The sequence below is a fragment of the Ornithorhynchus anatinus genome, chromosome 1, assembly GCF_004115215.2.
Source record: "Ornithorhynchus anatinus isolate Pmale09 chromosome 1, mOrnAna1.pri.v4, whole genome shotgun sequence".
NCBI lineage: Eukaryota > Metazoa > Chordata > Mammalia > Monotremata > Ornithorhynchidae > Ornithorhynchus > Ornithorhynchus anatinus.
In genome coordinates, this window is record NC_041728.1 from 181,743,305 (window position 1) to 181,764,607 (window position 21,303).

Sequence of the window (21,303 nt, forward strand, 5' to 3'; positions counted from 1 at the left end):
ATGGTTTCGATAAGGCGAGCGGGGATGGGGTCCGAGGCGCAGGGGGAGGGGGTGGCACCTGCGGGGAGGGAGGAGATCTCTGAGGATACGGCGGGGAAGGATGGGAAAATAAATAATAAAAAGTAACGATGGCATTCGTTAAGCCCTTACTACGCGCCAAGCCCTGTTCTAAGCGCCGGGGAGGATACGAGGCCGTCAGGTCGTCCCCCGTGTGGGGCTCACCGTCTCAATCCCCATTTTACAGATGAGGTGCCCGAGGCACAGAGAGGTTAAGCGACTTGCCCAAAGTCGCACAGCTGACAAGTACAGAGCCGGGATTTGAACCCAGGACCTCTGACTCCCAAGCCCGGGCTCTTGCCACCGAGGAGGGGAAGGGGTGATGTGGGGAAGCTCAGACCTGATGGGGGTAATTTTCCTGAAATTTTCCTCACGCGGCAGGCAGGTGGCCAGATCGTCGGGGGGGGTGAGGGATGGTACTCAGTAAGTACAGATGAACGAATGAGGGGCGATCGAGGTGACGCATCCGCCAAGAGGCCTTCCCCGATTGCTTTTTGTGGGCAGGGACCGTGTCTGTGATCGTAACGGTAATCAACGGCGCTTGTTAAGCCCTCACTACGCGGGAGGCAGCGTGGCCCAGCGGGTAGAGCCCAGGCCTGGGCGTCAGAGGTCGTCGGTTCGAATCCCGGCTCCGCCACCTGTCAGCCGAGTGGCTTTGGGTCAGTCGCTTCACTTCATCTGTGAAATGGGGATGAAGACTGGGAGCCCCACGGGGGACCACCGGATGACCCTGTAAATCTCCCCCGGCGCCGAGAACGGTGCTCCGCGCAGAGTCGGCGCTTAACGAATACCGACGTTGTTATTGTTGACGGCTTTGAATCCACATTTTGCAGAATTTCTGATTTGTCCCGCTTCTCTCCCTCGTCTCCCCGCGCCCCGCGGCCGTGCCCGGGATCGGGGGACGGGGCAGACGGGGCAGGGCATCCCGCGGGCACGGCCGCCCCGCACCCCCGGGGCCCCGCGGTCTCCTCCGAGCGCACGTTCTGCTCCGCCTGCGCCCAGACCTTCCGGGACCGCCGGGATCAGGTAACGGTGCCCGGGCCGGGTGCCCGGGCCGGGTGCCCGGGCCGGGTGGGGGTGAGGGGGCCGCGGGGAAGGAGGGTGGGGGAGGGCGGCGCCCCGTGCCAACTGACCCCGGCCCGCCCCCTCCCGCCCTCCCGGCAGAGGGAACACTACAAGCTGGACTGGCATCGCTTCAACCTCAAGCAGCGCCTGCGGGGCCGGGCGCCCCTGCCCGCCGCCGCCTTCCAGGAGAAGACTCAAGCAGGTGAGACCCCGGGGGGCCGGCGGGGGGCCGGAGCCCCCCCCCCCCCGCCCAATACAGTCCGTCGTACTGATTTCGTGTGGCATTTGCGAGGCGCTTACCATGTGTACGGAGCACCGGGGTGGATACAAGCCAACGGGGCCGCGCTCACTCCCCGTCCCACCCGGGGCTCAGGAAGCAGCGTGGCTCAGTGGAAAGAGCCCGGGCTTGGGAGTCAGGGGTCACGGGTTCGACTCCCGGCTCTGCCGCTCGTCAGCTGGGTGACTGTGGGCGAGTCACTTCACTTCTCTGGGCCTCAGTGGCCTCATCTGGAAAAGGGGAATTAACCGTGAGCCTCACCGGGACGTCCCGATGACCCCGTATCTCCCCCAGCGCTTAGAACGGTGCTCGGCACATAGGAAGCGCTTAACAAATACCGACACTATCATCATCATTATTATTATTAGATGAGCGAACCGGGGCCCACAGAATAATACTAATAATGATAATAGCGTGTGTTAAGCGCTTACCGTGCGCCGGGCACTGTTCCAAACGCTGGGGTGGACACACGGTCATCAGGTTGGACACGGTCCCCGTCCCACGGGGGGCCCCCAGTCTTCGTCCCCATTTGACAGGCGAAGGAAGTGAGGCCCAGAAAAGGGAAGCGATTTGCCCAAGGTCCCACAGCAGACAGGTGACGGAGCCGGGATTAGAACCCAGGTCCTCCTGACTGCCGGGCCCGGGCCCCGGCCACGCCGCCTCTCGGTCGCGCGCGTTCCTCCGGGCCGTCGGTCGGCCGTATCATATTCTTATTTAAGCGCTTGGGGTGAGCCGGGCCCAGCTAATCGGGATGGACGCGGTCCCCGCCCCTGGGGGGGGGCTCCCGGCCTCCATCCCCATTTTCCAGATGAGGGAACTGAGGCCCGGAGAAGGGAAGTGACTCGCCCGGGGTCACCCGGCAGACAAGAGGTGGAAGAGGAAGAGAGGCCGGCAGTCGGTCCGAGAAGCAGCGTGGCCCGGCGGAAGGCGTCGGGGCCCGGGAGTCCGAGGACCCGGGTTCTAATCCCGGTTCTGCTCCCTGGACACCGTGGGACCGCGCCCTCCCGCCACGCGGAAGAAGGCGACGATAACAACCCCTTCCGTATCTTCGCCGGGGGAGCTGCCCGGATCCACATCCCGGGATAATGACGACGGCCTCCGTCGGGCGCCGCCCGTGTGCCGAGCGCTGTGCTGAGCGCCGGAACCGCCTCGCGCCGGAGGATGGGGGCGTTCCGAAGGGGGGGGGGGGGGGGGGTCCGTCCGCGGAGTCGCTCCGGGCCGGAAAGAAGAGGCGACCCTGGGCAAGTCACTTTACCTCTCCGGACCTCGGTTGCCTCGGCTGAGCAGCGGGCGTCGCGTATCCGTTGTCCCTCCGGGAGGCCCGCGGGGCGAAGAAAGAGACCTGTCCGAGCGTCTGCTGTGCGCGGGGCACCGTACTAAGCGCTGGGGAGAGGGCGGTCCGACGGACCCGTTGCCTCCCCGCGGTGAGCCCGTCTAGAGGCCGGGGGAGGGTCCCGGGCGGGGAGCCGGTCGTCCGTTCGTATTTACCGAGCGCTCACGGCGCGCGAAGCGCCGCGCCCAACGCCCGGGAGAGGCCGGTGTGACGACGGACCGATTCCCGTCCGCGACGAGCTGTCGGTCCCGGGGGGGAGACAGACGTCGACGTCCGTAGAGAGGTGGTAGACGACGGATCCGGACAGGCGCGCCGCGGGGCCGACCGGAGGAGGAGCCAGTCGGAGCGGGAGAAGAGAGGAGGGCGCGGTCGGGGAAGGCCTCTCGGAGGAGGCGGGCCTCCGGGGAGGCTCTAAAGCCGGGGGAGGGTCGGCGTCGGGGGGGCGGGGGGGGATTCGAGGCGGGAGCGGGCCGGGGGCCGGCGGCCGGAGGCCCGGCGAGTTCGCGGAACGGGCAGCGGGGGCGGAGAGGCCTCACCGTGTCCCTCGGCCCCCCCCAGGTGACGTGTCCGGCACCTCCGGGTCGGAGGACTCGACGTCCACGGCGGAGGAGTCGGGGACGGAGGAGTCGGACGGCGGGGAGGGGCCGGGCCCGGGGGGCCGCCCCCGGGGGACCCGGCCCCACCGCGTCCTCTTCCGCAACGCCCGGGGCCGCTTCCTCTCCGCTTTCCGCTGCCTCCTGGGGCCGCGCCGGGCAAGTCGCGCCACCCCCCGCCCCTTGTCCCCCCCGCTCTTCGCGGCCCCTCCGGTCCCTTGCGGAGGCCCGGCGCCCCCGCCCTGCTCGGCCAGCGCTCGCCCCGGGCAGGGCACGGAGAGGACGGTGTGGCGGAGGCGCTCCTGGGCACACCCCCCCCCTCCCCCCCCGGGGCGATCGGGAGGGCCTCCCGGAGGGGGGAGGGGGAAGCGGCGCGGCTCAACGGGAAGAGCCCGGGCTTGGGGGTCGTGGGTGCTAATCCCGGCTCCGCCGCTCGCCGGCCGCGGGGCTTCGGGCGGGCCGCCTCTCTGTGCCTCAGTCACACCTCGTCTGGAAAATGGGGCTGAAGCCTGGGAGCCCCACGGGGGACAACCCGATGAGCTCGTATCCCCCCCAGCGCTTAGAACGGCGCTTGGCGCATAAGAAGCGCTCAACAGATGCCATCGTTATCGTTATCATCGTCAAGCGGCGCGGCTCAGCGGAAGGAGCCCGGGCTTGGGAGTCAGAGGTCACGGGTTCGACTCCCGGCTCTGCCCCTTGTCGGCCGGGTGACTGCGGGCGAGTCGCTTCCCTTCTCTGGGCCTCAGTGACCTCATCGGGACAATGGGGATGAAGACCGGGAGCCCCACGGGGGACGACCTGTTTCCCCCGTGTCTCCCCCAGCGCCTAGAACGGTGCCCCGCACGTAGCGAGCGCTCAGCCAGTACCAGCGTTATCATCATCGTACCGTCGACCGACACGGCAGCTCTGTCCCCCGGGCCCCGGCCCTCCCGTCCGTCTGGGACGGGGCCGGTACCGACGTCCGTGGGCTTCCCCCCCGCTGGACCGCGAGCCCGCGGCGGGCCGGGATCGCCACTCTCGATGGTCGCGCCGTCCCCTCCCGAGCGCTCGGCACGGTGCTCTGCACACAGCGAGCGCCCGCCGGACCCCGCGGGTCGATCCGGCGCTCGGCACAGAGGAAGCGCCTGACCGCCGCCGTCATCGCGACCGCTGACCCGGCGCCTCTCCCCGCAGGAGGAGGAGGAGGGGGAAGGCGGCGGCGACCATCCGGTGGCCCGCCTGGAGCAGGGCGGGCCCAAGGTGTGCGCGGTGCTGATGGCCGCCGCCGGCCATTTTGCCGGCGCCGTCTTCAGAAGGTGAGCGGGGCGGGCGCCGGGGGCGGGGGGGGCCGGTCCGCCCGGCCCGGGGCTCAGCCGTCGCTCTCCCGCCGCAGCGGGCAGGTGGAGACCCACAAGACCTTGCACCGGTACGCGGCGCGAGCCCGGCGGGGCACGGCCCAGGGGTCGCGGGACGCCCGGGGGGCCGCCCCGCGCTCGGCCGGGGCCTCCCTCAGGCGCTACAACGAGGCCGCCCTCTGCGAGGTGAGAGCCCCCTCCCCGGACCTCTCCCTCGTCGCTTTCGCCTCCCGCCGCCCCCCGCCACCCCCCCACCCCCCCCCGGGACCGGCAGCCCGTCGTGGGCAGGGGACGCGGCCGTTTGGTCGCCGTGTCGTCCTCTCCCGGGGGCTCCGCAGCCGGTCAGCGCTCACCGAGTACGACCGGATAGATGAATATCGGCCCCTTAGAAGCGCCGCGATGGAGTTCCTGTTAAGCGCTCGCTACGCGCCGACCGCTGGCCTGAGCGCTGGGGCAGACCCGGGGGAATCAGGTCGTCCCGCGTGGGGCCCCCGGTCTTCATCCCCGTTTTACAGATGAGATAACCGAGGCACCGAGAAGTTGAGCGACTCGCCCGAAGTCACACAGCTGACGGGTGGCCGAGCCGGGATTCGAACCCGTGATCTCTGACCCCAAAGCCCGGGCTCTCGCCACCGAGCCACGCTGCTTCACGCAGTGGGTCCCGGGAGGCAGGAGGTCGGAGGTTCCGGTTCTGGTCCCCGTCCCGCCCCCGGCTGCTCTTCGACCCCGATATCCCGTTGATCAGGTCGGACACGGTCCCCGCCCCCCCCCCGGGGGCCTCCCGCTCTTCGTCCCCGCTTCCGAGATGAGGAGACTGAGGCCCGGAGAAGCAGAGCGGGTCCTAATCCCGACTCCGCCACCCGTCTGCCGTGGGACCCTGAGCGAGTCACTTCACCGCTCCGGGCCTCAGTTCCCTCGTGGGTAAAATGGGGACCGAGACCGCGAGCCCCGCGGGGGACGGGGACCGGGTCCAACCCCGTTTGCTCGTCTCCACCCCAGCGCCCAGAACGGCGCCTGGCACACAGCAGGCGCTTAAATACCGCGCCGATTACTGTGGCCGTCATGTCCCCGGTTAGCTCGTGTCGACCTCGGGGCTTAGAACGGCGCTTGGCGCGTAGCGAGCGCCGGACAGGTAGCAGAAAATTATCATCGTTCTACCGTCGCAGTAACAGTAGCGGTGACGACGGTATACGTCAGGTGCCTGCTACGCGCCGAGCGCCGGGGCGGATACGGGGGTCATCGGGCCGCCCCGCGTGGGGCTCGCGGTCTCCGTCCCCATTTTCCGGATGAGGTCGCCGAGGCCCAGAGCGGCGAGGCGACTCGCTCCGGGTCCCACGGCAGACGAGCGGCGCGGTCGGGATTAGAACCCACGACCTCCGCCCCGGGCTCTTGCCGGCGGGCCGCTCCGCTTCTACCGCGGTCTGCCCCCTCTCCCGAACGCTGGGTCCGGGGCTCTGCCCCCGGGGAGCGCTCCATAAACGCGCCCACCCCCGCAGGAGGCGCGGGAGCTCCTGGCCGGGCCGGGCCGGGCGGGGGCCCCGGAGGAGGCGGACACGGTGCCGCCGCGGACCCCCCGGCGAGGCCGCGGCCCGTTCTTCGGGGAGCGCGGGGCGCCCCTGCGGCGCCGAGACCCCCGCCTCTGGGACATCCCCATCGCCGCCCGGCGGCCCACCTTCCGCGAGGGGCTGCGCGTGCTCCGGACCCTGGCCGCGCTGGACGTCCACGGTGAGCCACCCCCCCCCCCCGACCCCCCCGGCGCGGCCCCCCGGCCCCCCCCGCGGCCGGCCGGGCCGACCGCGCTCCCGCCCCGTGCCAGACGAGGACCCGCGGCGGCCCGCCCCGGCCGCCGGCCCCCGGAGGAGCCGGAAGGCGCGGGGGCCGCGGGAGGGGGAGGCGGCCGGCGGGAAGACCCCGGAGGCGGCCCTCCCGGAGGCGGCGGAGACTCCCGAGCGGACCGGTGCGTACCCCCGGGGTCCCAGACCCGCCCGGTCCTCCCTCCTCCCCGACCGACCGGCCGGTCCTCCCTCCCTCCCTCCCTCCCTCCCTCCCTCTCCCCCGCGGGCCCTCCATCCCCCGTCTCCCCGTGCCCGCGGTCAGAGTGCGGCGGAGAAGAGAGCCGCCCGCCCGAGGCCCTGGAGCTGGTGGAGGTGACGCTGGGGACCCTGGAGCTGCGGGAGTTCGAGGTGGCGCTCCCCCGCAGGCGGCGACGACGGCCGAAGCCCCGGGCCCGCGCCGTCGACGCCGACCGGGCTCCCGGCGAGGGGGACGGGCCCCCGGGGTCTCCCGGCGAGGGGGACGGGGCCCCGGGGTCTCCCGGCGAGGCGGACGGGCCCCCCTCCGCCCCGCCGCCCCCCGGGGAGGGGGCCGTGGGCCGCCCCGCACGCGGCCCGCCGGGTGGGGGCCCTCCTGAACGCCCCCCCGGGCCCCGGCCGCTCCACCCTGCCCCACGCGGCCGCCGCCGCCGGGAGGCCCCCCCGTCGTCCGCCTGCTGCCGGAGGCCGGAGCCGATCCCGCCGCCAGGTCGGGCGAGGGGCCGAGCGGGCGGGGGGGCCGGGAGGGGCCGGGGGGGCCCGGGGCGGCGGTCCAGACGGCCCCTCCGCCCCTCCCGGGGACGCCCGGGGCCGAGCCCCCTACGCGGTCGCCGCCGATAAATCCACCCGAAACGTGTCCCGCAGATTCTCGGGGGAGCGGCCCGACGCCTTCGACCGCGCGCGGGCCCAGGTGAGCCGCCCGGCCCCGTGGCCGCCGCCCGCCGAGCCGGCTTCTCGTCCCCGCTCCGCCGCTCGTCCGCTGGGCGGCCTCGGTTTCCCCAGCCGAGAGATGGGGGTGAAGACCGGGAGCCCCACGGCGGGGGGACGGGGACCGGGTCCGACCGGAATGACCCGTCTCTGCCCCGCTGCTCTGCGCAGTTATTAAGTGCTTAATAACGGTCGGGGCATCCGTTGGGGATCGTGGCGCTCGCTAGGGGCCGAGCGCCGCTCTGAGCGCCGGGGTAATAATAGTAAACGACGATGGCATCCGTTAAGCGCCCCCTATGGGCCGAGCGCCGTTCTAAGCGCCGGGGGGGATGGAAGGTGATCGGGCCGTCCCCCGTGGGGCTCACGGTCTTCATCCCCGTGTCCCAGAGGAGGTCGCCGAGGCTCAGAGAAGTGACCCGCTCGAGGTCGCGCGGCAGACGGGCGGCGGAGCCGGGATCGGGACCCTCGTCCCCTGACCCCCAAGCCCGGGCTCTCGCCGCCGGGCCGTGCGAGCGCCCACCGTGTGCCGAGCGCTGTGCCGAGCACTTAGGTACCCCCTTAGCATCGGGGGGGGGGGGGGGGGGCGGGCCCGGGGCCTTCCTCCCCGGGATCTCGCCGCACCTTCTTCTCCTCACCGCCCCCTCCCCCCGCCACCCACCGCCCGACAGGTGCCGGGCCCGCCGTCGGCGGAAACGGAGGCCCGGCAGGCCGCCCGGCGGCGGCGGGAGCGGGAGGAGCGGGACCGGCGGGAGGAGGAGGAGCGGCGGGCGTTTGCCGCCCTCAGCGACCGCGAGAAGGTGAGGAGGCCGCGCCGGGCCCGGGCGGCCGGGAGGTCCCGCGGAGACGCCCGCCCTACCCGCGGTTCCGGGAGTCGCCGGGTCGCGGGTTCTAGTCCCGCCTCCGCCGCCCGGCGGGCCGGGGCGGGGCCCTCCGCTTCTCCGGGCCTCGGTTCCCTCACCTGGGACGGAGACTGTGAGCCCCGGGAGGGACGGGGACTGTGTCCGACCCCCGTTTGCTTCGGCGCCGAGGAGAGCGCCCGGCGCCCGGGGGGGCGCCTAACAAATAGCTCGTCATCATTCTCACCGTCGCTAACGACGGTGACGACGGCGGCGTAGCGGGTAGAGCGCCGGGCCGGGAACCGAGAGGTCCCGGGTTCCGCTCCCGGCTCCCCCGCCCGTCCGCCGTGCGGCCCCGGGCAGGCCCCTTGGCTTCTCCGCGCCCCGGTGGCCTCGTCTTCGAAACGGGGACGAAGACGGCGAGGCCCCCGGGGGACGGCTCGGCGCGGCCGTCGCCGCTTGGGAGAGTGCTCGGCACGGGGGAGGCGCCCGGTAGACCGTCGCCGTCACCGTTATCGTGACGCTAAGGCCGTCCCCCTCCCCAGAGAGCGGTAGCGGCGGAGAAGCGTCTGGCCGCCGCGGCGCGGCCCGGCCCGGCCCCGGCCGACGCGGGGTACGTGCGGGGGGCGGGCCGGGGGAGGCGGGAGCGCCGGGGGTCCGTCCGCCGGTCCCCCCCCCCCCGACCGTCCCCCCTTCCGTGGCAGGCGCCGCCGGGGCTGCGGCCTCTCCCCGCCGGGCCCGGCGCCTTTCCGCCGCCACGACTCCCCCTCCTGCTCCACCCGCTGCCTCCAGGAGCACCGCCGGGGCTCGGGCCGGGCGGCCCCCCGACCCGCCGGCCCCCGGCCCGGCGCAGAGGGGACGGAGGCTCCGCCGGGAGGGGACGGGGGGCTCCGCCCGCCTTTTTAATGGCAGATAAAGTCGGACGTCGCGACGGCCGGCCCGGTCGCCCCCGGCCGCCCGGCCTCCCGGCCTCGGTCACCCGGCCTCCGTCCTGCGCCTCGGGCGGGCGGCGGTCCCGTTGAGCGCGGGCCGGTCCAGGAAGAGGGCCTGGAGGCGGGGGGAGGGGGCCTCCAGCTCCAGCAGCGTCAGGGTGTTGGCGGCCCCCCGCCCCCGGAGCAGGGGGCCGGGCACGAAGAGCGACCGCTGCGGGCCTCGGGCCGGCCAGTAGCGGCCCAGGTTGAACCCGTTGATCCACACCTGGCCCTGGGGCGGAGGGGAGAGGGGAGCCGGTCGGACCCCCGACCCCCCTCCCGCCCGCCGCCGGCCCCCGTCTCGTCGCCGCGCCCCCCCCCGCCGCCCCGCCCCCGCCCCGTACCTTGGTCCATCCGGGGAGGTAGAGGAAGGTGTCCCGGGCCGGGCCGGGGAGGAGGAAACGGACGGTGTAGAAGGCGGGGCCGGGCCGGGGGGCCCGCGGCGAGGCCCCGGCGGGGGGCCGGCCCGAGCGGACCAGGGAGTCGGGGTCCAGGGGGAAGAGGAGCCAGTCGGCGAGCGCGGCCCCCCCGAGGACCGGGGGGCCCGTCAGGCCCTGGAGGGGGACACGGATGGACCCGGGGGTTGCCCGGCGGCGCCCCCACCCCCGCGCCCGGCCTCCCCCGTGGGCCATCCGCCCTCCCCGGGCCCGGGGGGCCCCCCGACCTTGAAATCGCTGGCGTTGGCCCCGAAGCTGATGCGCCCCATGTTCTCCACGAGCAGGTCCAGCACGGCTCCCTCCTCGCCCTTCAGCAGCAGGACGCCCTCCCCGTCCCGTTCTAGCACGCCTCGGTACGCCTGGGGGGGCGGGGGAGGGACTGCCGTCGGACGCCTCCCCCCTCCCCCGCCGCCCCACCGACCCCGACTCGGTCGTACCGCGGCCGCGAGCGGGCCGGAGGAACCCGGCGGGCCTCCGGGCCGGGGGCGGAGCGAGACGCTTCGGTCGGGCGCGCCAACCGGGCGCCTACGGAGCGCCGGTCCGAGCGCGCGGGAGAGGACGACGACGACGACGACGAGGAGAAGCAGACAACGTTCCCCGCCCCCGAGGGGCTGACGGTCTAGAGGGGGAGGCGGACGCGAGTAGAAATGGATAGATGCCGCGGAGAGGGACGCGGGTGCCGCGGGTGCCGCGGGGCCGGGGGCCGGGGGGGCGGGGGGCGAAGAAAGGGAGCGGGTCGGGGCGACGGGGGAAGAAGAGGAAAGGAGGGCGCGGTCAGGGAAGGCCACCGGGAGGAGGTGGGCCTCGGGCGGGGAGGGGCGTCGTCTGTGGGATCTGAGGAGGGAGGGCGGTCCGGCCGACGGCGAGGCGGATGAGACGGAGGGGCGGGGAGGAGGGCGGCGCGAGACGAGCGGAGCGTGCGGGCCGGAGGAGGAGGAGGCGACCCGACGGACGCCCCCGAAGCCGCCGGCGACGGGTTTCCGGCGGACGGGGGACCCCTGGAGGGTCTCGAGGAACGGGGAGACGTGACCCCCAACGAACGTCTTGGCAGAGGAGCGACGCGGCCGGCGGAGGCAAGTCGGGACCGCGGCGGGGAGCGGCGGGGAGGTCGAGCGGACGCGGAGCGGAGCGGAGGGAGGGAGAGGAGACGGGGGATGAGGCGAGAGGGGCCGGGGGCGTCCTCACCCCCTGGAGCAGGACGTAGGCCCGGTCGCGGACGCCCCCGTCGGGCGCCCGGAGCGGAGTCGGCCGCGGCAGGCTCCGGGGGAGCCGCGTCCTGTACAGCAGGAAGCCCCGGTCCTGGGGGGAGACGGGGACGGGAGGCCGGTCCGGCTCGGGCCCGCGTGGAGGCCGGGAGGCCGCCCCGCCCCGGCCCGCCCCCTTCCCCTCACCTGCTTGACGGCCTCGAAGGGCAGAGGCCGGGGGACGCGGAGGGGGCCCGAAGGACACAGGAGGTCCAAGAAGTCGGTCAGCGCTCCGACCTGGAGGGGACCGGAGCGGCGGGGGCGTGACGACGGTGATGATCGGGCTATCTGGGAAGCGCCGACTCCGGGCCGGGCCCCGGGCCGGGCGCCGGGGTGGACGCGAGCAAATCGGGAGGGACGCCGTCCCCGTCCCCCGTGGGGCTCCCGGGGTTTTACAGATGAGGGGATTGAGGCCTAATAATCGTTTTCATCTTCGTTAAGCGCTTACTACGTGCAGGGCACCGTTCCGAGCGCTGGGGGAGATCCGGGGTCCTCGGGTCGTCCCCCGTGGGGCTCCCGCTCTTCGTCCCCATTTTCCAGATGAGGTCACCGAGGCCCAGAGAAGTGAAGCGACCCGCCCGCGGTCGCACGGCTGACAAGTGGCGGAGCGGGGATTCGAACCCACGACCTCCGACTCCCAAGCCCGGCCTCTTGCCACTGAGCCGCGCTGCTTCACCGATACCATAATTACTAGGCGCCTCAGAGGGGAGTCGGCGGGGGGGGGGGGGGGGGGGGTTTAATAATGACGACGGCATTTGTTAAGCGCTTACTACGTGCAAAGCACTGTTCTGAGCGCTGGGGAGGATACCGGGTGATCAGCTTGTCCCGCGTGAGTCTCGCGGTCTTCCCATTTTACAGTTGAGGCGCGGAGAAGCGACTTGCCCGGGGTCACCCGGCCGACAAGCGGCGGGGCCGGGATCGGAACCCGCGACCTCCGCCTCCCCAGCGCGGGCTCTCTCCACCGAGCCACGGGGCCGCCGGGAAGCGGCGTGCGGAGCCCGGGCCCCGGGAGTCCGAAGACCTGGGTTCCGATCCCGCCCCCGCCGCCGGCCGACCTCGGGCGGGTCGCTTCCCTTCCCCGGGGGCCTCGGCTCCCACCTCCGCGGAATGGGGCCGGGAGACCGTGTCCCACCCCCATCCGCGGGGGTCCGTCGGGGGCGCGGCCCGGTCCCCGGCCCCTAGTAGGCGCCTACCGGATGACCCGGTTATCTTTCTCATTCCGAGGGGCGGGGGGGAGTTTGGGGTGGGGGAAACCTTACGGGCGTCAGGGTCACGGGCCCGAAGGTCATCTTGGGAGTCGGCGGGGGCATCGGCCCCAGGGGCACGGGCTGGAACTGAAATCACGTGCGGTGAGAGGGGCGGACGTCCGGAGTCCAGCTCCAATCCCCTTCCCTCCCCCCCCCGTCCGCCGACGGCCTTCGATGATGATAACGGTCGTGTCGGTGCTTGGGAAGCGCTCACCGTGTGCCCGGCCCTGTTCTCAGCGCCGGGGGGAGATCCGGGGTCATCGGGTCGCCCCGCTTAGGACTCCCGGTCTTCGACCCCGTCTAACGGATGAGGGGAGTGAGGCCCAGAGAGGTCAAGTGAGTGGCCCGAAGTCGCCCGGGCGGCGGAGGCGGGACGATAGCGAGGCCGTTGATATCTGTTAAGCGCTTACCGTGGGCCGAGCGCTGTTCTGAGCGCTGGGGGAGGTACGGGGTGATCGTGTCGTCCCACATAGGGCTCAGAGTCTTCACCCCCCCCTTTTAAAAAGACCGCGGTATTTTACACGTTTGAATAATAATGACGTGGGTAGCCGTTAAGCGCTCGCTACGGGCCGAGCACCGTTCTAAGCGCCGGGGGAGACCCGGGGGGAATCGGGTCGTCCCACGTGGGGCTCACGGTCTTCCTCCCCATTTTCCAGATGAGGTCGCTGAGGCCCTGAGAAGTTAACTGACTTGCCCAAGGTCACACAGCCGACAAGGGGCCGAGCGGGGATCCGAACCCATGACCTCTGACTCCCAAGCCCGGGCTCTCTCCACGGAGCCGCGCTGCTTCCGCCGATTAGAACCCACGACCTCTGACTCCCCCCGATTCTATTCGTCGCCGTCGCCCTCGTCCGTCCGTCTCCCCCGATCGGACCGTGAGCCCGTCAGAGGGCGGGGGACCGTCTCTATCTGTGACCGATCTGTCCGTTCCGAGCGCTTAGTACAGTGCTCTGCCCATTGTGAGCGCTCAATAGAGGAGCAGCGTGGCTCGGTGGAAGAGAGCACGGGCTTCGGAGTCAGAGGTCACGGGTTCGAACCCCGGCTCTGCCGCTTGTCAGCTGGGTGACTTGGGGCGAGTCGCTTAATTTCTCGGTGCCTCGGTCACCTCATCCGTAAAACGGGGATGAAGACCGTGAGCCCCACGTGGGACGACCCGATCCCCCCGTGTCCACCCCAGCGCTTAGAACAGTGCTCGGCACATAGTGAGCCCTTAACAGATACCGACGTTATCATTGGTAATAAACGCTATAGAACGAACTCCCCGGCCCGGGCTCCTTCCGCTGAGCCAGGCTGCTTTACCGAGCGCCCGCGGCGTACCGAGCGTCGGCGGGAGGACAACGGGCCGGAGAGGGCAGAGGCGCCGCTCCCCGCCCACGCGAGCGGCGTGGCCTAGTGGGTGGAGCCCGGCCTGGGGGTCGGAAGGGCCCGGGTTCCAATCCCGGCTCCGCCCCGGCCTGCCGGGGGGACCTGGGGCGGGTCGCTTCGCTTCGCTGGGCCTCGGTTCCCTCAACTGGGAAATGGGGAGGAAGGCTGGGAGCCCCGTGTGGATCCGCCCCAGCGCTTAGAACGGTGTCTGGCGCATAATGAGCGCTTAACAAACACCAACGAAAAAACGCGTGGTCACACAGACGCATGGATGCACTTAGGCGCTCGGCAGCCGCTCCGTCGATCGTATTTATTAAGCGCTTAGTGCCTGCGGAGCGCTGTACTAAACGCTTCAAGAGTCCAGTCAGGCCACAGAGACGATCCCTACCCGACGACGGGCTCCCGGGCCAGAAGGGAGCAAGCAGAACAGCGCTCTGCACACGGCAGGCACTTGGTAAATACGATCCAATTCAAGCCTGGCTCAGGGGAAAGCGCCCGGGCTGCTTGGGAGTCAGAGGTCACGGGTTCCAATCCCGGCTCTGCCCCCGCTCAGCTGCGCGACTGCGGGCCAGCCGCTTCGCTTCTCCGCGCCTCAGTTCCCTCGTCTGGAAAACGGGGGCGAAGACCGGGAGCCTCACGTGGGACGACCCGATGACCCTGGATCTCCCCCGGCGCTTGGAATCCTCAGCGCTCTGCACGTAGTAAGCGCTGCGCAAATACCGACGTCATTAGCATCGTCCTGGCTCCGCCGCTTAGCTGTGTGACTTCGGGCAAGTCACTTCACTTCTGTGTGCCTCGGCTACCTCACCCGTAAAATGGGGATGAGGACCGGGAGCCCCACGGGGGATGACCTGATGACCTTGTCTTCACCCCAGCGCTCAGAACGGTGCTCTGCACATAGTAAGCACTTTACAGATACCATTATTATTTTATATATATCTATTTCAACAGACACACGCGTGTACACACACACACACGCATCTATCTATCTATCTATCTATCTATATATATATATTTACACACGCACGCATGTTCAACAGACACATTCCCTAGAGGCCGGGCGGCTCAGTGGCAAGAGCCTGGGCTGGGGAGTCAGAGGTCGTGGGTTCTAGTCCCGCCTCCGCCGCTCGTCTGCCGTGTGACCTTGGGCGGGTGACTTCACTTCTCTGGGCCTCAGTGACCTCATCTGGAAAAATGGGGATTGAAAAACGGGAGCCCCACGGGGGACAATCTGATGGCCCCGTATGACGTTGGTACTCGCTAAGCGCTCGCTCTGTGCCGAGCACCGTTCTAAGCGCCGGGGGGGGATAGAGGGTCAGCAGGTGGTCCCACGTGAGGCTCCATCCCCATTTTACGGACGAGGTCGCTGAGGCCCAGAGAAGCGAGGCGACTGGCCCACGGTCCCACAGCTGACGAGCGGCGGAGCCGGGATCGGACCCCGAGACCTCCGACTCCCAGGCCCGGGCTCTTGCCGCCGAGCCGCGCCGCTTCTCTATCTCCCCCAGCGCTCAGAACAGCGCTGTGCACATAGGAAGCGCTTAACAGATACCGACATCATCATTGTTATCTCCAGACGAGATCACTGAGGCCCGGAGAAGCGACTCGCCCACAGTCACCCGGCTGCCAAGTGGCAGAGCCGGGATTGGAACCCACGGCCCCCCGACCCCCGAGCCCGGCCCCTCTCCGCTGAGCCGCGCCGCTTCCCTATCTCCGACGGCGCTCCGCACGTAGTAAGCGCTTGCCGAGCACCGACGTCATTACCATCATCGATCTCGATCTCGTGTCCGTCTCTGTTCCGCCCTGCCGTCCGTCTCCCCCCGATTAGACCGCGGGCCCGTCGTGGCGACGTCACCTTGGCGATGACGCCGCGCAGGGCGTAGAGCTTGTCGGTGGGGTCGCCGGCCTCGCTCAGCGGGGCGTCGTAGTCGTAGCTGGTGGTGACGGGCAGGTAGCTCTGCTTCAGGTCGGCGCCTGGGCGGGGGGGCGGGAGGGGCCGGGTTCGGGGACCCCCTCGGCGGGCGGGGGCACGGGGAGCCCGCCCACCCGCCCCCGGCGCGGCCCCCCGCCTCACCGTTCCAGTAGCCGAAGTTGGTGCCTCCGTGGAACATGTACCTGCACGGGAAGCGGCGTGGCTCAGTGGAGAGAGCCCGGGCTTGGGAGTCGGGGGTCATGGGTTCGACTCCCGGCTCCGCCCCTCGTCAGCTGGGTGACTCTGGGCGAGTCCCTTCTCTGGGCCTCAGGGACCTCGTCTGTCAAATGGGGGTTACCGGTGAGCCTCCCCCCCCCCCCCGCCCCCCGGCGCTCAGGACGGCGCCCGGCACACAGGGAGCGCTCAACGGATACCGACGCTACTACCCGCGGAGAGGATGGCGACGGGTGATCGAGCGCTTACTACGCGCGGAGCCCCGGGGAGATGCGGGGAGATGGGGCCGTCCCGCGGGAGGCTCCCGGTCTCCATCCCCGTCTTCCGGATGAGGCCGCCGAGGCCCGGAGGAGCGAAGCGACCCGCCCACGGTCACGCGGCTGACGGGGCGGAGCCGGGATCGGAACCCACGACCTCTGACTCCCGAGGCCGGGCTCCTGGCGCCGCGCCGCTCCCCCGAGGGGACGGGGAGCCGGGGGTCGCCCCGCGTCCCGCCGCCGGCCGCTTACATGTTGACGCTGGCCCCCAGGGTCAGCATGGCCTCCAGCCCGCGGGCCAAGGCGGCGGCGTCGCCCGTCGAGTGGGGGGATCCCCAGTAATCCAACCAGCCCGTGTAGTATTCCGAGTTGACCTGGAGAGGACCGGAGGGAGACGGCGGGAAGGGAAGGGAAGGGAAGGCCCGGCCCCGCTCCCGTCGTTAACAGTGAGAATTACGGTATTGGTGCGGCGCCTCCTACGTGCGGAGCGCCGGGGGAGACGCGGGGTCATCGGGTCGTCCCACGGGAGGCTCCCGGTCTTCATCCCCATTTGACAGATGAGGGAACTGAGGCCCAGCGAAGCGACTCGCCCGCCGTCACCCGGCTGACGAGGGGCGGAGCCCGGGCTCTTTCCGTTGACCGTTTCGTTAACGAGAAGAAGAATTATGGTATCTGTTCAGCGCTGACTACGCGCAGAGCTCTGTTCTAAGCGCCGGGGGAGATACAGGCTCAGCAGGTTGTCCCCCGTGGGGTTCACGTTTTTTGAACCCCCATTGGCCCAGAGGAGGTCACCGAGGCCCAGAGAGGCGAAGCGACCCGCCCGAGGTCACACAGCAGACAGGTGGCGGTGCGGGGATCGGAACCCACGACCTCCGCCTCCCCAGCCCGGGCTCTTGCCGCTTCTCGACCCCGTGATGACTGTGGGGTTGGAGAAGCGCGTCCTGTGTGCCGAGCACCGGGATCGACAATAATTCGACCGTGAGCCCGTCGGCGGGCGGGGAGCCTCTCTGTCTGTTGCCGAACTGTCCGCTCCAAGCGCTCAGTCCGGTGCCCTGCACAGAGTGGGCGCTCGGTAAATACTACTGAATAGTAAGGATGGCGTGGGTGAAGCCCTTAGCGTGCGCCAGGCGCTCTCCTAACCGCCGGCCGATGGACGACGATGACGATAACCGGTAACGGTGGTACTCGTCAAGGGCTCCCTCCGTGCCAGGCGCTGTTCTAAGCGCCGGGGTAGGCACGGGGTCAGCAGGTTGGCCCCCGTGGGGCTCACGGTCCCCATTTTCCAGACGAGGTCACGGAAGGCCCCGAGCGGGGAAGCGGCTGGGCCCGACGTCACGCAGCAGACGGGCGGCGGAGCCGGGGTCGGAACCCGCGACCTCCGACTCCCGAGCCCGGCCGCCGCGCCGCAGGCGCGGCGGGTCGGACCCGGTCCCCGGCTCTCGTGGGGCTCCCGGTCTCGATCCCCGTTTTCCAGAGGAGGGAACCGAGGCCCGGAGAAGCGAAGGGACTCGCCCGAGCCTGCCGCTCCTCTATTAAATACCACCGTCTGTGGTGGTCTTGTCCCCTCCCAAGCGCTCAGTCCAGTGCTCCGCACGCAGAAAGCGCTCCATAAAAGACGACCGGAGGAGTGAATGGAGAACGGTGGCCTCTGTTAAGCGCTTACTCAACTCGGTTTGCCCTCATCCAGCCCCCCCCCCGGCGCTCAGTAAAGTGCCCGGCACGTAGTAAGCGCCTAAATACCGTCACCGTCCCGGGCGCGGTTGTAACCTCCGGGGTGGACACGAAAAATCAAATTGGACACAATTCCCCTCCCAAGCGGGGGCTCACGGCGCTGCAGAGAAGCAGCCGCGGCTCGGCTTGGGACTCGGAGGTCACGGGTTCTAATCCCGGCTCCGCCGCCTGTCGGCCGTGTGACCGTGGGCGAGTCACTTCAGTGGGCCTCAGTGACCCCCCTCTGTCAAATGGGGCCGAGGAGCGGGAGCCTCCCGGGGGGGGACGACCCGATCACCCCGTATCCCCCGGCGCTCAGAGAAGCGGCGCGGCTCAGCGGAGAGAGCCCGGGCTTGGGAGTCGGAGGTCATGGGTTCGAATGCCGGCTCTGCCCCTCGTCAGCTGGGCGACTGTGGGCAAGTCACTTCGCTTCTCCGTGACCTCATCTGGGAAACGGGGATGAAGACCGGGAGCCTCACGGGGGCCGACCCGATGACCCCGGGTCTCCCCCGGCGCTCGGAGCGGTGCTCGGCACGTGGCGCGCGCTTAACGGATACCGACGTCGGTCTTAGGGCGGTGCTCGGCGCAGCGCTTAACGAACCCCACGATCTATCTTGGATTTCGGATTTCACCCCCGTTTAAGCGACGGAGGCCCGGAGAAGGGAAGCGACTCGCCCGGGGGTCTCCCGGCGGATCCCCGGCCCCCCGGGCCGCTCGCGCTAAGCGCCCGACGTCCCCCTCGCCCCCTCACCAGCGGCCCGTTGGGCTCGTACTCCCTCTGCAGGGCGAAGGCCTCCGTCATGTTGTCGCCTGCGACGAGAGGAGGGCGGGGACGGGAGAGGGGGTCGTGGGCACCCGCGCCGGGGCCACCCCCTGCCCGGCCCTCCGCCCTCGGCTCGCTGTGGGGCTGGCGCTTCGTTCGTTCAGCGGCATTTCTGGAGCGCCTACCGCGGGCAGAGCACTGGGACCGACGTGTTTAATGATAACGTCGGTCGGTCTCCGTTAAGCGCTCGCTAGGTGCCGGGCGCCGTTCCGAGCGCTGGGGGAGAGACGGGGGTCGTGGGTTGAAATCCCAGCTCCCCCACTGGTCAGCTGGGTGACTTTGGGCCAGTCGCTTCACTTCTCTTTGCCTCGGTTTCCTCGTCTGCAAAATGGGGGTGAAGACCGTGAGGCCCCCCCCCCCCCCCCCCGTGGGACAACCTGATCACCTCGTTTCCCCCCCGGCACTTAGGACAGCGCTCTGCACATAGCGAGCGCTTAACAGATACCACCGTTATTGACGAGCTGGTCCCCCGGGAGGCTCGCGGTCTTCGTCCCCGTTTTTCAGACGAGGTCACCGAGGCCCAGAGAAGTGAAGCGACTCGCCCACGGCCACCCGGCTGACGGGGGGGGGGGGCGGAGCCGGGATCCGAACCCATGACCCCCCGACTCCCAACCCCGTGCTCTTCCCACCGAGCCGCGCCGCTTTCGATCTCCGCTAACGTCCGCCCCCCCCCCCCAAGACGGCCCGTTGGTGTCGGACGCTCCCAGGCGCCGGGTCCGGCGGCCCGCCCCCAGCCACAGCGCTCGGGAGACGCGCTCGAAGGGAGGGCCGAAGCCACGCCCGCGATGGAAGGAGACACGGCGGGAGCGGGGGCCGGAGGGGGACGGACCTGGCCCGAAGTCCACGGTGGCGAAGAGTCCCCGGAGGGTGCCGCAGCGCAGGCCGGAGGGGCCGTCGGTGGTGAAGAGCAGGACGCCCTCCCCCAGCACGGCCCGGAACAGCCCCGACACGTGCCGCAGGTACGAAGCGTCACAGGCCCAGTAGCTGCCGTACTCGTTCTCCACCTACGGCGGCGGGGGGGAGGCCCGCGGCGCTTAGGACGCCAGGGATGGATGGACTCCCCCCACTTTAGAGCCTCGCCGCGGGCCCGACCGCGCCCTCCCCTCCTCTTCTCCCGCTCCCTCCTGCGTCTCCCCGCCCCGCTCCCTTTCTTCGTCCCCCTTCCCCGCCCCGCTTCCCACTCACGTCCGCCTCTGACCTCTTATTTATGTAATGATAGTAACGATGCTGGTATTTACGAAGTGCTTACTAATGATAACAATGAGTAACTGTGGTATTTGTTAAGCGCTTACTGCGCGCCGAGCGCCGTTGTAAGCGCCGGGGGAGATACGAGCTCATCGGGTTGTCCCACGGGGGGCTCCCAGTTCAATCCCCATTTTACAGCCGAGGTGACGGAGGCACGGAGAAGTGAAGCGACTCGCCCCAAGGCCACGCAGGAGACAAGGGGCAGAGCCGGGATTAGAACCCACGACCTCTGACTGCCAAGCCCGGCCTCCTCCCCCTGAGCCACGCTGCCACTACGTGGCCAAGCACCGTTCTAAGCGCCGGGGGAGATCCGGGGTCATCGGGTCGTCCCGCGTGAGGCTCCCGGTCTTCGTCCCCATTTGACGGGGTGAGGGAACGGAGGCGCGGAGAAGTGAGTTGACTCGCCCGCGGTCACACGGCTGCGGAGGTGGGATCCGAACCCACGGCCTCCGCCTCCCAAGCCCGGGCTCTTTCCGCTGAGCCGCCCTACTCAGCATCTGGCTCAAAAGAAGCGCTCAGTAAATACAGTCGACTGACATACTGATAGATTCTCCTCTCCCTAGACCGTAGTCCGGGGCTCTGCACGTAGTACGGTAGGCGCTCAGTAAATACGACTGCCCGTTATATTTTGTGTGTCCTACTCTTCCAAACTCTGAGTCCGGTGCTCTGCACAGAGTACGCGCTTAATAAATACCACCGACTCACTGTTACATCGTTAGGTTTCTCCCTCCCAAGCGCTTAGTACAGGGCTCTGCACACAATAAGCACTCAGTAATCATAATAACGTTGGTATCTGTTAAGCGCTTACTACGTGCCGAGCACCGTTCTAAGCGCTGGGGTAGACGCGGGGGAATCAGGATGCCCCACGTGGGGCTCGCGGTCTTAATCCCCATTTGACAGCTGAGGTAACTGAGGCGCGGAGAAGTTGAGTGACTCGCCCACAGTCACACAGCTGACAAGTGGCAGAGCAGAGATTCGAACTCATGACCTCTGACTCCAAAGCCCGTAATCATACTCAGTAAGTATGATTGACTCTTATATTGTTAGATTTTTCTCTCCCAAGGGCTTAGAAAAGTGCTCTGCACGCGGGAAGTGCTCAGTAAATATTCATTCATTCACTGTACCGAGCGCTTGGAATGGACAGTTTAGCGACAGATAATGATTGATGGACAGTTCTACCGTCGTAGCCAACTCTCCCAGACACCGAGTCTAGTGCTCTGCACACAGTAAGCGCTAACTGGAGAAGCAGCGTGGCTCAGTGGAAAGAGCACGGGCTTTGGAGTCAGAGGTCACGAGTTCGAATCCCGCCTCTGCCACTTGGCAGCTGTGGGACCGTGGGCGAGTCACTTCGCTTCTCTGGGCCTCAGGGACCTCATCTGGAAAATGGGGAGGAAGACCGGGAGCCCCACGGGGGACAAGCTGATTCCCCTGGGTCTCCCCCAGCGCTTAGAACGGTGCTCTGCACCTAGTAAGCGCTTCACAAATACCGACATTATTATTATTATTGTTGTTATTAAATAAATACCATTGACCGACTGTAATATTGTTAGAATGTCCTCTCCCAAGCGCTCAGTACAGGGCTCTGCACACAGTAAGCGCTCAGTAAATACGATTGACTGACTGCCTGT

The 21,303-nt window shown here is 69.3% G+C and overlaps 2 protein-coding genes across 3 annotated transcripts in view; one reads left to right on the forward strand and one right to left on the reverse strand.

The window, feature by feature from the left end:
* On the forward strand, positions 1 to 9,139 carry ANKZF1 (ankyrin repeat and zinc finger peptidyl tRNA hydrolase 1). Its single transcript, XM_039914887.1, has 13 exons — positions 1 to 14; positions 822 to 1,083; positions 1,222 to 1,324; positions 3,291 to 3,484; positions 4,508 to 4,620; positions 4,698 to 4,845; positions 6,156 to 6,384; positions 6,476 to 6,616; positions 6,712 to 7,025; positions 7,180 to 7,415; positions 7,948 to 8,275; positions 8,779 to 8,846; positions 8,938 to 9,139. The coding sequence occupies exons 1-13, from the start codon at positions 1 to 3 to the stop codon at positions 9,137 to 9,139; spliced, it is 2,352 nt and encodes a 783-aa protein (XP_039770821.1).
* Positions 9,131 to 21,303, reverse strand: part of GLB1L (galactosidase beta 1 like) — a 19,456-nt gene continuing 7,283 nt past the window's right edge. The window contains exons 6-16 of one of the 2 annotated variants that reach the window (XM_029064297.2): positions 19,260 to 19,434; positions 18,359 to 18,417; positions 16,150 to 16,271; positions 15,569 to 15,609; positions 15,350 to 15,468; positions 12,145 to 12,219; positions 11,033 to 11,122; positions 10,827 to 10,940; positions 9,869 to 10,000; positions 9,549 to 9,758; positions 9,131 to 9,436 (exon numbers count right to left, since the gene is read on the reverse strand). In XM_029064297.2, the coding sequence (XP_028920130.1) occupies positions 9,209 to 9,436; positions 9,549 to 9,758; positions 9,869 to 10,000; positions 10,827 to 10,940; positions 11,033 to 11,122; positions 12,145 to 12,219; positions 15,350 to 15,468; positions 15,569 to 15,609; positions 16,150 to 16,271; positions 18,359 to 18,417; positions 19,260 to 19,434 (1,365 nt within the window). In that variant the 3' untranslated portion in view covers positions 9,131 to 9,208. The remainder of the gene's footprint in view (positions 9,437 to 9,548; positions 9,759 to 9,868; positions 10,001 to 10,826; positions 10,941 to 11,032; positions 11,123 to 12,144; positions 12,220 to 15,349; positions 15,469 to 15,568; positions 15,610 to 16,149; positions 16,272 to 18,358; positions 18,418 to 19,259; positions 19,435 to 21,303) is intronic. The other variant, XM_029064305.2, reaches the window with a different exon arrangement.